Source organism: Phocoena sinus, chromosome 11 (assembly GCF_008692025.1).
Source record: "Phocoena sinus isolate mPhoSin1 chromosome 11, mPhoSin1.pri, whole genome shotgun sequence".
Lineage (NCBI taxonomy): Eukaryota > Metazoa > Chordata > Mammalia > Artiodactyla > Phocoenidae > Phocoena > Phocoena sinus.
This window is the reverse complement of record NC_045773.1, coordinates 9,133,279-9,148,951: the sequence shown is the minus strand read 5'-3', so window position 1 is coordinate 9,148,951 and position 15,673 is coordinate 9,133,279. Positions and strand designations below refer to the sequence as shown.

Below are 15,673 nucleotides of genomic sequence, written 5' to 3'. Positions count from 1 at the left end.
GCAAGTCCTGAGAGGCAAACCAACCACCGCTGCTGTTATTACCCACCAAAGTAGTTTCTGTTGGACAAATGTAGTTACCTCTGATCCATCCCCTGTTCTTCCAAAAATATTATTGTATTAATTTCATGAAGAATGAGTTTCCCTTTTTTTATTTGCCCTTATTGCCCTTGTTATTTGTATACTATTTTCATTTATAAACATGAGCTGTACATGTTTCAAGCTTAATGTGAATTTCTGTTCATTTTTATAAATAATTCAAGATGCTTCATTTATACTGATACATTGCTTTCCAGAAAAGATACGTACTACCAGCAGCGAATGGGAGTGCTCACGTCTCCAGCCTCATGCCAAAACTCACAACACAGAATAAAAGCAAACGAACGTTTTGGCCAAAGTTAAATATTGTGTTCTAATTCACATTTTCTGCCTTTTTAATGTATGTGAATAACCAGCTTACTGGCTATTTATATTACTCCTTTTATCTTTTGATTTTTAATACTCTGCCTATTTACCTCAAGCTACTTTGATTACTTGTCTTATTGGTTTACAAAAACTCTTTATATATTAAGGATGTAAATCATTTTTCTTACTATTGATCACTTACTTTTTGAGAAACATTAACTTGCTTTTCTTCTGCTTGATTCCTAATATGTATGTGTTCAATAGCTGCTCTTTATCATTAAGATATATTTTTAATGTTCCTCTCCACAGGCAGATCCTTGCAGCAGCCAAAAGAGCTGACCAAGTAGGCCATTTCCTTTGGGTGGGATCAGACAGCTGGGGATCCAAAATAAACCCACTGCACCAGCATGAAGATATTGCAGAAGGAGCCATCACCATTCAGCCCAAGCGAGCAACTGTGGAAGGTATGAGTTTTCTCAGCAGCGTGATACTCTAAGAGAATGGCTGGTGCTGTGTAGGGTGGCTAAACGTTAGGGTGGCTAAACGTGTGTCTCTTTGTGGGTTGGGTTTTTTACATAATTTATGCAGGATAGTTTCAAACTTGCAGCCATGAAATACAAATGAGGCCCTATATCTGGTCTATCCTTTTAGCTGATAGTCTTCTTTTGAAAAAATCATGTTATTTTCATAATAATATCCCAATTAGCATATATCCTTTGTTTTATTATGCTAAAAGAGCTTTCTGAGAGATCATTACCCTTAAGAAGAAGTGAAATAATAACACAGTAAAAGTGTATATAAGCGAGCTGCATTTTCTAAGAGTATTTTCCCTTTGTAATTTCTCCATTATTTCCGTAGCAGGATAACTATAGGGATTCTTTTTTTTTTTTTCTTTTACATCTTTATTGGAGTATAATTGCTTTACAATGGTGTGTTAGTTTTTGCTTTATAACAAAGTGAATCAGTTATACATATACATATGTTCCCATATCTCTTCCCTCTTGCGTCTCCCTCGCTCCTACCCTCCCTATCCCACCGCTCCAGGCGGTCACAAAGCACCAAGCTGATCTCCCTGTGCTATGCGGCTGCTTCCCACTAGCTATCTATTTTACGTTTGGTAGTGTATATGTGTCCATGCCACTCTCTCACTTTGTCACAGCTTACCCTTCCCCCTCCCCATATCCTCAAGTCCATTCTCTAGTAGGTCTGCATCTTTATTCCTGTCTTACCCCTAGGTTCTTCATGACATTTTTTTCCCTTAAATTCCATATATATGTGTTAGCATATGGTATTTGTTTTCTCTTTCTGACTTACTTCACTGTGTGACAGACTCTAGGTCCATCCACCTCACTACAAATAACTCAATTTCGTTTCTTTTTATGGCTGAGTAATATTCCATTGTATATATGTGCCCCATCTTCTTCATCCATTCACCCGATGATGGACACTTAGGTTGTTTCCATTTCCGGGCTATTGTAAATAGAGCTGCAATGAACATTTTGGTACGTGACTCTTTTTGAATTATGGTTTTCTCAGGATATATGCCCAGTAGTGGGATTGCTGGGTCGTACGGTAGTTCTATTTGTAGTTTTTTAAGGAATCTCCATACTGTTCTCCATAGTGGCTGTACCAATTCACATTCCAACCAGCAGTGCATGAGTGTTCCCTTTTCTCCACACCCTCTCCAGCAACTGTAGGGATTCTTTTCCCCCATTACCTCTTGAGGTCCCTTCTGACCCCCAAGATCATACACTGTATGATCCAGCTCAGGCACCAACATCGCCTTGCCTTCCTGGGGCTCTTTTGTTCTTACGTTCTTTTTCTCTTTCTCTTACCTTCTGAAATTGCTGCCCCTTTTCTTTTCCTTTGCCTTCCTTGCTGTTGCAAAGATTCTTCGAGAGGTAGAAGGAGGAGAGGGCGTTTATTGGCATCTTTCTGATCTAACAAAAGTTGCTGATTACAATTTATGTTCTCCTTTAATTTGAATAGTTATTGCTAAAAGAAGACGCTGTAAAGAAAAACAACTCCTCCGCTGGTATCCTGCTTTGTCTTCCTTTTCGGATGGGCAAGGTCTCCAAAGATTCCATAAAACATGCTTTGCACCTTAAAAAGAACTCCATCCTCTCACTCACAAAGAATCAAATATTTGCCTTTCTTTCTATTCTGTCTCTACTTCAATCTAAGTAATTATTCTCCCCAGAATGCTGCATGTTCTCTGTGGGCCTTTTTAAACAAGCCAGGTTGTGGTTCTGTCACTGTTTCCTTTCTGTGTTATCTCAGGGAGATAAAGATCCCATGAGTCACCCATGTGTTCATTGAGAGGCTTTGAATTAATTTCATTCCCAAATATGTGTCCGGAGAAGACTGCCTATCTTCCTACCCAACCCAATACATCTGCAGATGAGCTACAAGAATAAAAGCCATTTTAACTCTTTCCACTCCTTTTCACTAAAAACTTAACTATCTACTGTGTGCTTTGCTCTGTGCTGAGTTGGAAAAATAAGAAGAGGACAAAAATCCCGTCCTCAAAGCATACAGAGCTCAGTAAATGTATCAGAAAATAGTTGATGACTATGTAACATGAGAAATACTGCAGGCACAGTGCGGAATACACGGGTAGATGGTGTGGGGTAAGATAAAATGCAAGCTTGTCTAGGGTGGTGATGCTGTGATTGCGGAAAGATGCCTGAGAGGAGGTAAAACAGGAAGTGATGCACTAAAGCTCATCAGATAAAGCGAAGAAACTCCTCTACTCCAAACCCAAGAGGTGGGAGCAGAGGAGTGAAGGAGCAGGGCATATTGGGGTAACTAAATAATTCATTCTGCAACCCAATCCTTCATTGTAGCCATCCTTAAATCCTTCCAGTTCTTTTTTTCTTTACATTTTGTTTTTAACATCTTTACTGGAGTATAATTGCTTTGCAATGGTGTGTTAGTTTCTGCTTTATAACAAAGTGAATCAGCTATACATATACATATATCCCCATATCCCCTCCGTGTTATGTCTCCCTCCCACCCTCCCTATCCCACCCCTCTAGGTGGTCACAAAGTACCGAGCTGATCGCCCTGTGCTCTGCGGCTGCTTCCCACTAGCTATCTGTTTTACATTTGGTAGTGTATATATGTCCATGCCACTCTCTCACTTCGTCCCAGCTTACCCTTCCCCCTCCCTGTGTCCTCAAGTCCGTTCTCTCTGTCTGCATCTTTATTACTGTCCTGCCCCCATATTCTTCAGAACCTTTTTTTTTTTTTTACTTTCCATATATATGTGTTAGCATATGGTATTTCTTTTTCTCTTTGTGACTTACTTCACTCTGTATGGCAGAGTCCATCCACCTCACTACAAATAACTCAATTTTGTTTCTTTTATGGCTGAGTAATATTCCATTGTATATAAGTGCCACATCTTCTTTATCCATTCATCTGTCGATGGACACTTAGCTTGCTTCCATGTCCTGGCTATTGTAAATAGAGCTGCAATGAACATTGGGGTACATGTCTCTTTTTGAATTATGGTATTCTCAGGGTATACGCCCAGTAGTGGGATTGCTAGGTCATATGGTAGTTCTATTTTTAGCTTTTTAAGGAACCTCCATACTGTTCTCCATAGTGGCTGTATCAATTTACATTCCCACCAACAGTGCAAGAGGGTTCCCTTTTCTCCACACCCTATCCAGCATTTATTGTTTGTAGGTTTTTTGATGATGGCCATTCGGACTGGAGTGAGGTGATACCTCAAGGTAGTTTTGATTTGCACTTCTCTAATGATTAGTGATGTTGAGCATCCTTTCATGTGTTTGTTGGCAATCTGGACATCTCCTTTGGAGAAATGTCTATTTAGGTCTTCTGCGCATTTTTGGATTGGCTTGTTTGTTTTTTTTTGATATTGAGCTGCATGAGCTGCTTATAAATTTTGGAGATTAATCCTTTGTCAGTTGCTTCATTTGCAAATACTTTCTCCCATACTGAGGGTTGTCTTTTCATCTTGTTTGTGTTTTCCTCTGCTGTGCAAAAGCTTTTAAGTTTCATTAGGTCCCATTTGTTTATTTTGTTTTTATTTCCATTTCTCTAGGAGGTGGGTCAAAAAGGACCTTGCTGTGATTTATTTCATAGACTGTTCTGCCTATGTTTTCCTCTAAGAGTTTTATAGTGTCTGGGCTTATATTTAGGTCTTTAATCCATTTTGAGTTTATTTTTGTGTATGGTGTTAGGGAGTGTTCTAATTTCATTCTTTTAAATGCAGCTGTCCAGTTTTCCCAGCACCACACCAAGGCTGTCTTTTCTCCATTGTATATTCTTGCCTCTTTTATCAAAGATAAGGTGACGATATGTGCGTGGGTTTCTCTCTGGGCTTTCTATCCTGTTCCATTGATCTGTAGTTCTGTTTTTGTGCCAGTACCATGCTATCTTGATTACTGTAGCTTTGTAGTATAGTCTGAAGTCTGGGAGCCTGTTTCCCCCAGCTCCATTTTTCTTTGTCAAGATTGCTTTGACTATTCGGGGTCTTTTGTGTTTCCATGTATATATTGTGAAATTTTTTGTTCTAGTTCTGTGAAAAATGCCAGTGGTAGTTTGATAGGGATTGCATGGAATCTGTAGATTGCTTTGGGTCGTGTAGTCATTTTCACACTGTTGACTCTTCCATTTCATGAACATGGTATATCTCTCCATCTGTTTGTATCATCTTTAGTTTCTTTCATCAGTGTCTTGTAGTTTTCTGCATACAGGTCTTTTGTCTATATAGATAGGTTTATTCTTAGGTATTTTATTCTTTTTGTTGCAATGGTAAATGGAAGTGTTTCCTTGATTTCTGTTTCAGACTTTTCATTATTAGTGTATAGGAATGCAAGAGATTTCTGTGCATTCATTTTGTATCCTGCTACTTTACCAAATTCATTGATTAGATCTAGTAGTTTTCCGGTAGCATCTTTAGGGTTCTCTGTGTATAGTATCATGTCATCTGCAAACAGTGACAGCTTTACTTCTTCTTTTCCGATTTGGATTCCTTTTATTTCTCTTTCTTCTCTGATTGCTGTGGCTAAGACTTCCAAGCTATGTTGAATAATAGTGGTGAGAGTGGACAACCTTGTCATGTTCCTGATCTTAGAGGAAATGTTTTCAGTTTTTCACCGTTGAGAACGATGTTGGCTGTGGTTTGTCCTATGTGGCCTTTATCATGTTGAGGTAAGTTCCCTCTACGCTTACTTTCTAGAAGGTTTTTATCATAAATGCGTGTTGAATGTTGTCAGAAACTTTTTCTGCATCTATTGAGATGATCATATGGTTTTTCTCCTTCATTTTGTTAATATGGTGTATATCATCGATTGATTTGCGTATATTGAAGTATCCTTGCATTCCTGGGATAAACTCCACTTCATCATGGTGTATGATCATTTTAATGTGGTACTGGATTCTGTTTGCTAGTATTTTGTTGAGGATTTTTGCATCTATGTTCATCAGTGATATTGCCCTGTAGTTTTCTATTTCCGTGACATCTTTGTCTGGTTTTGGTATCAGGGTGATTGTGGCCTCGTAGAATGCTTTTGGGAGTGTTCCTCCCTCTGCTATATACTGGAAGAGTTTGAGAAGTATAGGTGTTAGCTTTTCCCTAAATGTTTGATAGAATTCACTTGTGAAGCCATCTGGTCCTGGGCTTTGGTTTGTTGGAAGATTTTTAATCACAGTTTTAATTTCAGTGCTTGTGATTGGTCTCTTTATATCTTCTATTTCTTCCTGGTTCATTTTCGGAAGGTTGTGCTTTTCCAAGAATTTGTCCATTTCTTCCAGGTTGTCCATTTTATTGGCATAGAGTTGCTTGTAGTAATCTCTCATGGTCCTTTGTATTTCTGCAGTGTCAGTTGTTACTTCTCCTTTTTCATTTCTAATTCTATTGATTTGAGTCTTTTTCCCTTTTTTTCTTGATGAGCCTTGCTAATGCTTTATCAACTTTGTTTATCTTCTCAAAGAACCAGCTTTTAGTTTTACTGATCTTTGCTGTTGTTTCCTTCATTTCTTTTTCATTTATTTCTGATCTGATCTTTATGATTTCTTCTGCTAACTTTGCAGTTTTTTGTTCTTCTTTTTCTAATTGCATTAGGTGTAAGGTTAGGTTGTTTATTTGAGATGTTTCTTGTTTCTTGAGGTAGGATTGTATTGATAGAAACTTCCGTCTTAGAACTGCTTTTGCTGCATCCCATAGGTTTGGGGTCATCCTAATTTCATTGTCATTTGTTTCTAGGTATTTTTTTATTTCCTCTTTGATTTCTTCAGTGTTCTCTTGGTTATTTAGTAGTGTATTGTTTAGCGTGCATGTGTTTGTATTTTTTGCACATGTTTTCCTGCAATTGATATCTAGTCTCATAGCATTGTGCGTGGAAAACATACTTGGTATAATTTCAATTTTCTTAAATTTACCAAAGCTTGATTTGTTACCCAAGATATGATCTATCCTGCAGAATATTCAATGAGCACTTGAGAAGAAAGTGTATTCTGTTGTTTTGGGATGGAAAGTTCTATAAATATCAATAAAGTCCATCTTGTTTAATGTATCATTTAAACCTTGTGTTTCCTTATTTATTTTCATTTGGTTGATCCATCCATTGGTGAAAATGGGGTGTTATAGTCCCCTACTGTGATTGTGTTACTGTCAATTTCCCCCTTTATTTGCCTTATGTATGGAAGTGCTCCTATGTTGGGTGCATAAATATTTACAATTGTATCTTCTTCTTGGATTGATCCCTTGGTCATTGTATAGTGTCCTTCTTTGTCTCTTGTAATAGTCTTTATTTTAAAGTCTATTTTGTCTGATGTGAGAATTGCTGCTCCAGCTTTCTTTTGATTTCCATTTGCATAGAATATCTTTTTCCATCCCCTCACCATCAGTCTGTATGTGTCCCTAGGTCTGAAGTGGGTCTCTTGTAGACAGCATATATATGGGTCTTGTTTTTGTATCCATTCAGCCAGTCTGTGTCTTTTGGTTGGAGCATTTAATCCATTTACATTTAAGGTAGTTATCGATAGGCATGTTCCTGTTACCATTTTCTTAATTGTTTGGGTTTGTTATTGTAGGTCTTTTCCTTCTCTTGTGTTTCTTGCCTAACGAAGTTCCGTTAGCATTTGTTGTAGAGCTGGTTTGGTGGTGTTGAATTCTCTTAGCTTCTGCTTGTCTGTAAAGGTTATAATTTCTCCATTGAATCTACATGAGATTCTTGCTCGGTAGGGTCATCTTGGTTGTAGGTTTTTCCCTTTCATCACTTTAAATATGTCCTGCCACTCCCTTCTGCCTTGCAGAATTTCTGCTGAAAGATCAGCTGTTAACCTTATGGGGATTCCCTTGTATGTTATTTGTTGTTTTTCCCTTGCTGCTTTTAATATTTTTTTCTTTGTATTTAGTTTTTTTTGTGTGTGTGTGTGTGGTACATGGGCCTCTCACTGTCGTGGCCTCTCCGATTGCAGAGCACAGGCTCTGGATGCGCAGGCTCAGCAGCCATGGCTCACAGGCCCAGCCGCCCGCAGCATGTGGGATCATCCTGGACCAGGGCATGAACCCGCGTCCCCTGCATCGGCAGGCAGACTGACTCTCAACCACCTCACCACCAGGGAAGCCCTGTATTTAATTTTTGATAGTTTGACTAGTATGTGTCTTGGCATGTTTCTCCTTGGATTTATCCTGTATAGGACTCTCTGCTCTTCCTGGACTTGATTATTTCCTTTCCCATATTAGGGAAGTTTTCAACTATAATCTCTTCAAATACTTCCTCAGTCCCTTTTTTTTCTCTTCTTCTTCTCAGACCCCTATAATTCAAATGTTGGTGCATTTAATGTTGTCCCAGAGGTCTCTGAGACTGTCCTCAATTCTTTTCATTCTTTTCTTTATTCTGCTCTGCTTTAGTTATTTCTACTGTGTTATCTTTGAGGTCACTTATCCGTTCTTCTGCCTCAGGTATTCTGCTATTGACTCCTTCTAGAGAATGTTTAATTTCAATTTTTGTGTTATTCATCATTGTTTGTTTGCTGTTTAGTTCTTCTAGGTCCTTGTTAAACGTTTTTTGTATTTTCGCCAATTTATTTCCAAGATTTTGTATCATCTTTATCGTTACTCTGAATTCTTTTTCAGGTAGACTGCCTATTTCCTCTTCATTTGTTTGGTCTGGTGGGTTTTTACTTTGCTCCTTCATCTGCTGTGTGTTTTTCTGTCTTCTCATTTTCCTTAACTTATGGTGTTAGGGGTCTTCGTTTTACAGGCTGCAGGTTCATAGTTCCTGTCGTTTTTGATGTCTGCCAAAAGGTTGGTTCAATGGGTTGTGTAGGCTTCCTGGTGGAGAGGACTGGTGCCTGTGTTCTGGTGGATGAGGCTTGATCTTGTTTTCTCGTGGGCAGGACCACGTCCATTGGTGTGTTTTGGGGTGTCTGCTACCTTATTATGATGTTAGGCAGCCTCTTTGCAAATGGGTGGGTTTGTGTTCCTGTTTTGAGAGTTGTTTGGCATAGAGTGTCCAGCACTGTAGCTTGCTTGTCGTTGAGTGGAGCTGGGTCTTAGCATTGAGATAGAGATTTCTGGGAGATCTTTTGCTATTTGTTATTATGTGGAGCCGGGAGATCTCTCGTGGACCAACGTCCTGAACTCAGGTCTCCCACCTTAGAGGCACAGGCCTGAGCACCAGGACCCTTTTAGCCACACGGACAGGTCCATGGGGAGTTTCTCACCTTTTGGAAAGCCTGAAGTCTTCTGACAGCATTCAGTAGGTGTTCTGTAGGAGTTGTTTCTCATGTAAATGTATTTCTGATGTATTTGTGGGGAGGAAGGTGATCTCCACGTCTTACTCCTCTGCCATCTTGAAGATCTCTCTAAATGTTGTTTTTGCAAATGCTCCTGCCAGAAGACAGAGATGCAGCCAAAGGTGTTGCGTGTGGTGCCAACTTTCTGGTTCATGGTTTCCCCCTTCCTGTTCTTTAAAAAGTTTCCCATTCATTGGGAAAACTCTCCCCTCTCCTAGAGCAGTGGTCACTGCACTATTTGCCTGATTAACTCCTTTCTATTCTTTGGGTGTCTGCTTAGATATTAATTTTCCTTGGAAGCCATCTGCAACCATTGCACCCCATCCATGTCTGGTTAGGGGCTCCTTCTGTTGCTTCTATTGCACCCTACATACTCCATACCATTATGATATCTCTTTACTTGTCTCCATGTGGAAACCTATCCATTATGCGTCATTGTACCACCAGCACCTTGAACTTGGCCTGGATATGGCAGGTGATCAATCATGTTTTTAAGTGGTTGGATGCCTAGATGGATGGAGGAATTACAGGAAACATAAAGTTATGGCAAAAAATATGGATGGTAAGTGGACCAGAGTTGGATCATGAAGGGTCTTAGAAACTACACTTAGAAATTTGTATTTCAGGTAGCATCTGAGTATGAAAATGGGATGTGATAAGAGGGATTTAGAAAGCTCACTCAGATGACTCTGTGGAGGGGTGAAGTGTAAGATTTGGGTGGGTGTCGAAGCAAAGCAACAGATTACAAGGTCTCTTCTGAGGTCCTCTCTTCCTAAGCAGTAGGTACATCATAGGCATGTTAGTAACTTCTTGGTTTCTACCTCCAGCTTCAAGATATTTTAGGAAATTACTAAGTACTTCAAAAATTTTATAAATTCTTGAAACAACATACTTCTTCATGTATATATAGGGATACACAAAGTTATTAAATTAGACACAAAACGGCATCCTGAATCTGCCAAGAAAAAAGTGGTCTCAAAAATGAAATGGAGGAGAGACGGTATTATCAATGAAAGTACTATTGAAATGTGACAGAACAGCAACTCTTCATGCCAAGCTCTCCACTCCTCCCCAGATAGAACATGAGGCTTTTCATGTGACTCTTTAGAAATGGTGTGGCTTCTATCTAGCCATATTGTCTTCTGCATTAATAAAAAGAGCAGCCAAGATTAGTTCACTGATGTTTAGGATGAGACCACAGGATTGTGGCCGTGCATTTATAGTGCCACACTCCTAAGGAAGTGAAAGAGGAAATGCATTCCATCGCACTGAGTTTTCTGAACAAAGCTATGAAATATCTCAGATGAAACTACAGAATGTATTCTGTATGAGCAATTAAGTTTTTCTCTCCTGTGTTTTTTTCCTTTTCTTTTCCTTTTTGGTAGTTGTTCCATACTGGATGCTACTGGGATGGACATCATCCAAATAGTCATAATACTGCTACATCCCTCTATCTTTGCCTGGGTTGTGCAGTGCTGTACCTTGTAATGTAAATAAGAAAAACCCAATCAATAATCAACATGTCTTTTTTCCTTTCGATCGTATTTTGAACACATTTGGCAAACACATAAATTTTTGGCTTCTCTTCTGTGTATCTGCATGAATGATTAACGACAAATTGCCTTAGGCCAAAGGGCTAGCAAGTGCATTGCCCCTGTGAAAGTCATGTTCATCTTCTTTTAGCTTCTATCTGTATTTATTTTCCATTTGTAGAAAACAAGTCCTCAGTGTTTGCTAGCCCAGGGGGTCATTTTCCCCCACTTTCAATTAGATGATGATAGGAACCGTGCCCAGCAAAGTTCACCCCTGGCCCTGTTGTCTGCCCAGCATTCACGGGAGATCTCAGAGTGTTTCCAGACTTGGCAGCACTTCTCCAGCTCCTGAGCCAAAACTCTTCTATCATTTTTAGTTTTTCTGTATTGTCTGATGAGTCAAGGGACCCCTGGCATTTCCCTCTCTTCTGTTGCCCCATTAACAGGGATTCCCCAGTCATTGTCTCCAGCCCTGAACAAGTCCTCAAAGCAAAATGCCCAAATCACCTCCCACTCTTTGCCCTCCAAAATGCTCTACTTCTCTGAGGGTAGGCTGTCCTGGGCATCCTCTACTTACAGCCAGCAAGGATCATGGGCCAGGTTCTTTTCATCTCTGACATAATCATTAACATTAGGGAGCGAGCATAATGAAGGGTGGATTTTCAAAGCCGACTCCAATGGTTCTGACTATTGGTGATGATTTTCAAATGGGGGTATAGCACAGCTTGGTTCCTGAATTAAATCTGTGATATGTGTAAGAAAAGACAAAAAGCTCTCTGGACCTGGCATGAAAAAATTGGTTATTTCATGCATTTTCTAACTCAAGATAGAAACAGTTTCTTTATTTTTTCTTAAAACCAGAGATCAAAGCTTTGAAGAACTGAACTAAAATGTTTTTGGCTCCAATTTAGATATACCCTACTTTAGTCTTCCTTGATTACCTGGAATGTTCCACACACATCATAAAGTTTTGTTAGGGGAATGAGAGAAAATGCCAAGAAATGAAATATTGCCTTAAACCACAATATTATTTCTAAGCAATGCTATAATTAATAAAAGACCTATAACCTTGTTTAATGAAAGAGCAGTGAGACTATTCCATGTTCAGTGTTATGACAGTTTTTTTCATTGAACCTGTCATACATGTTTATAAGCTCTATCAAGGAATCAGCCACTGATCTAAACACTGAGCTATAGCGAGTGACAATGCAGATCACACCCCTGCTCTCCTGGAGTTACCCTCCTAATACGGAGTTGACAAGTGATATAGAAGAGTATAAATAAGAAAATATCACATTGGGATAATTACTATCGAGTGTATTTCCTTAAGGACCAACTTGTAAATTATTGAGATACAAATGAAAAAGAAAGAAGAGAGACAAAGCAACCAGTATACCATGCAGGTTAAAAAAAAATAAGAGATTTGGAGGATCTGTAGGAATGTCAGTAGCTCAAACCTCTTGAACCTGTTCTGGACTCCTGGCACATATTCATATCAGATCCTTACACTGCCTAAAATACCCAAGGTTTCCCATTTCACTGTTTCTGACCGATCTGGAAAATACTGGGGTTTTTGTGGTTGATCAAATCATTAATGTTTTTAAAGACTTCCTTCTTTTTCCAGAGTTAGTCTATGCTGAGAAACCAAACTCAATGCTCCCGCAGTCCAAAAGGTGTCACATACCCCCTTTATGACAAACACAAATCATACTCATGGGCAGCAAGCCCCACTGGAATCTGATCCTTTAGGACAGTGCCTAAGACCCATGGCTTCCCTGGGATTATCCATCTTTTTTTTTTTCTGAAACTTTGGCATTTACTAATGTAGCCCTAGCATATAGTAAGTCCTAAAAAAACGAATTTATCATTTTTGTCTGTTATATCTGAATCTATCTATAATACCTGAACATGCAAAAGACTGCGTATTTATATGAATTTGAAGTTTCTTAGGATGGCAAAAATATCATCCAAAATGGCTTTTCTCTCTGACTTTGTATTCTAAGATATTTAGTCCAAAAGGTCTCCACTTCAGGATTTGACCAGAAATTTCAAAGGTGGGTTTATACACTTTTCTATTTGCTTCCCTTAAGAGTATCTCTTGCCTTCTTTGTTCATCTTGCCTTTTCTTTCAGATTTTGAGAGACTTCCCATGCAGGACTGACACGATGGCTCAATTAGGCGATTTCCTGAGATGTTTCAGACAAACACAGAAAGGCTCAGCCTTGACTCCTCAGAAAGCAGAAAGTACAGCAGAGGCTGCCTCTATTTGTGTTAGACATTTCATTGGGAACTTCCTTTCCAAACTGTACTGCTTGTTTCTTTCATAGATGGTATATTTGATATCTAAAAGGTGTCACCATACCCAAGGTCATCTAGATTTTCTCTTACGCTATCTTCTAGGAGTTTTATAGTTTTGTGTTTTAGATTTAGCTCTAGGATCCATTTTCAGTTAATTTTTGTGTAGAGTGTAAGGTGTGAGTCTAAACTGAATTTTTCTCATGTGGATGTCTAGTTGTTAAAGCACCATTTGTTGAGGAGACTATCTTTGCTCCATTGTATTGCCTTTGCTCTTTTGTCAAAGATCAGCTGACTATATTTATGGGGGCCTATTTATGGATGCTCTCTTCTGTTCCATTGACCTATTTGTCTATTATTTCTCAGATCCCACATTGTCTTGATTACTATCACTTTATAGTAAGTCTTGAAGTTGGGTAGCATCAGTCCTCCACCTTCATTCTTCTCCTTCCATATTGTGTTAGCTATTGTAAGTCTTTTGCCTCTTCATGTAAACTTTAGAATCAGTTTGTTGGTATCCATAAAATAATTTCCTGAGATTTTTATTGGGATTGCATTGAATCTATAGATCAATTTGGGTAGAACTGACATCTTGACAATATTAAGTTTCCCTCTCCATGAACATGGAGTATTTCTACATTTATTTAGTTCTTCTTTGATTTCATTCATCAGTGTTTTGTAGTTTTTCTCATATAGATCTTGTACATATTTTATTAGATTTATACCTAAGGATATAATAAGGATAGTTTTATGTCTTCTTCCCAATCTATATAACTTATATTTCCTTTTTCTTGCCTTAGTGCATTAGCAAAGACTTCCTTTATGAAAGTGAAAAGGTATAGTGGGAGGGGACATCCTTGCTTTGTAGTTTATCTTAGTAAGGGAAAGCTTTGAGTTTCTCATCATTAAGTATGATGTTAGCTGTATATATTTTGTAGATATATACTTTTTTTTAACAAACTTAGACTATAAGGTAAAATAAAATAAAAATTCAGATAGTTTCAAGAACGATTGTTGCCTTCACTATACACACCTACAGTTAGAACCAGGTAATAACATAGGTAATGTTATTTTGTTAAATTTTATCATGAAATGAAGCCATTTTATATCCATAGGAATTCTATGTAGGAATAGGAATTAGGACTTCTATGAAAATATTTATGCAAGGATTGTCTTTGAAGAAAAATGTAAGCTAGGGAATGCTTTTATAATTGTGAAATCAGCACAGCTATGGTTCATTGATTGGCAAAAACATTATTTTAAAAAAGAGAGAGAGATGTAATATTTCAAACAGATACCCTACTGTTTTGAAATTAGAAATGTATAAATATTGATAACCTAATTTTAATTTTGATTTGAAAAGCAGAATGTGAAAATGTCTTAATAAAACATTTTTTAGGCTGAGGAATATGACACTGATAATATTATTTTGGGATTCCATTCACTTAGCACATTCCACACTGCATTGATTCCTTGCTTAAAATAAATCATGACTTTTATGTGCTCTTTGCCCAACTGAGAACTGATTGTGTGTGTAATGTGTGCTCAAGGTTACATACTGTTCCTCTAACTATAGCTCCAGCAACTTTCCTCCCTGAGTCATCACATTCTGGAATTTTTACTTTATAAATATACCTCCCCCTTTCTTTTACCCACTCCAAAATTGTATTCACTGTCATCACATCATCATTAATGTTTATTTTATTTTATTTATTGATTTATTTATTTTGCGGTACGCGGGCCTCTCACTGTTGTGGCCTCTCCCGTTGTGGAGCACAGGCTCCGGACGCACAGGCTCAGTCGCCATGGCCCACGGGCCTAGCTGCTCAACGGCATGTGGGATCTTCCCGGACCGGGACATGAACCTGTGTCCCCTGCAGCAGCAGGCGGGCTCTCAACCACTGCGCCACCAGGAAAGCCCTAATGTTTCTTTATATCACAGAATTATAGGTAATGAGCTTTTAGATGTGGAAGAGATCATTTATTGTCAATCAGTTAGCAAATGTTGGCTGTCTACTCTCTGGCACTGACCAGGTACTGGTAACCAGGAAACAAAAATTCTTTCCCTTGTGGAGATTAAGGTATAGCAGAGGGAGAGAGATAATTATTAATAGGCTTAATAAATAAATAAATAATAGACAGTGTTAGCTGTTGGTAAATTGTATAAATTTTATCTCTTTATGGATATTCTCATTTTGTTTATTCATCATTTCCTAGTTTTCTTTCTTTATTCATAATTTCCTTTAAATATTTGAGCATATTTAAGACAATTGACTCAAAATCTTTTCCTAGTAAGTCCAATGTCTGGGCATACTAATGGATGGTTTATGTCATTTTCCCCCTTTGAATGTACTATACCTACCTATTTCTTTGTATGCTTTGTGATTCTTTTGTTGAAAACTGGGCATTTGAATATTATAATGTGCTACCTCTGAAACTCATATTCTCCATCTCTCCCAGGGTTTGATGTTCTTGCTTGTCAAAGGCAGAGGTTGTTGGTTTGTTTAGTGACTTCTCCAAACTTAAAAAGACAGTATTCCTTATCATATGTGGTCACTGAACTGCCTGCTCTGTTAGCTTGTATTCAGCTAGCATTTTGACAGAGATTTCCTTGAATGCCAGGAGCTAAAACAAAAAAGAATACTTTTCACAGCTGATTCATTTAT

General features: G+C 38.3%; 1 protein-coding gene across 1 annotated transcript in view; it reads left to right on the top strand.

Moving 5' to 3' along the window:
• The window catches only part of GRM7 (glutamate metabotropic receptor 7), an 814,585-nt gene that overhangs the window by 440,878 nt on the left and 358,034 nt on the right, over window positions 1-15,673 (top strand). The window contains 1 exon segment of the mRNA XM_032649804.1: window positions 712-866. Within this exon segment, the coding sequence (XP_032505695.1) occupies window positions 712-866 (155 nt within the window).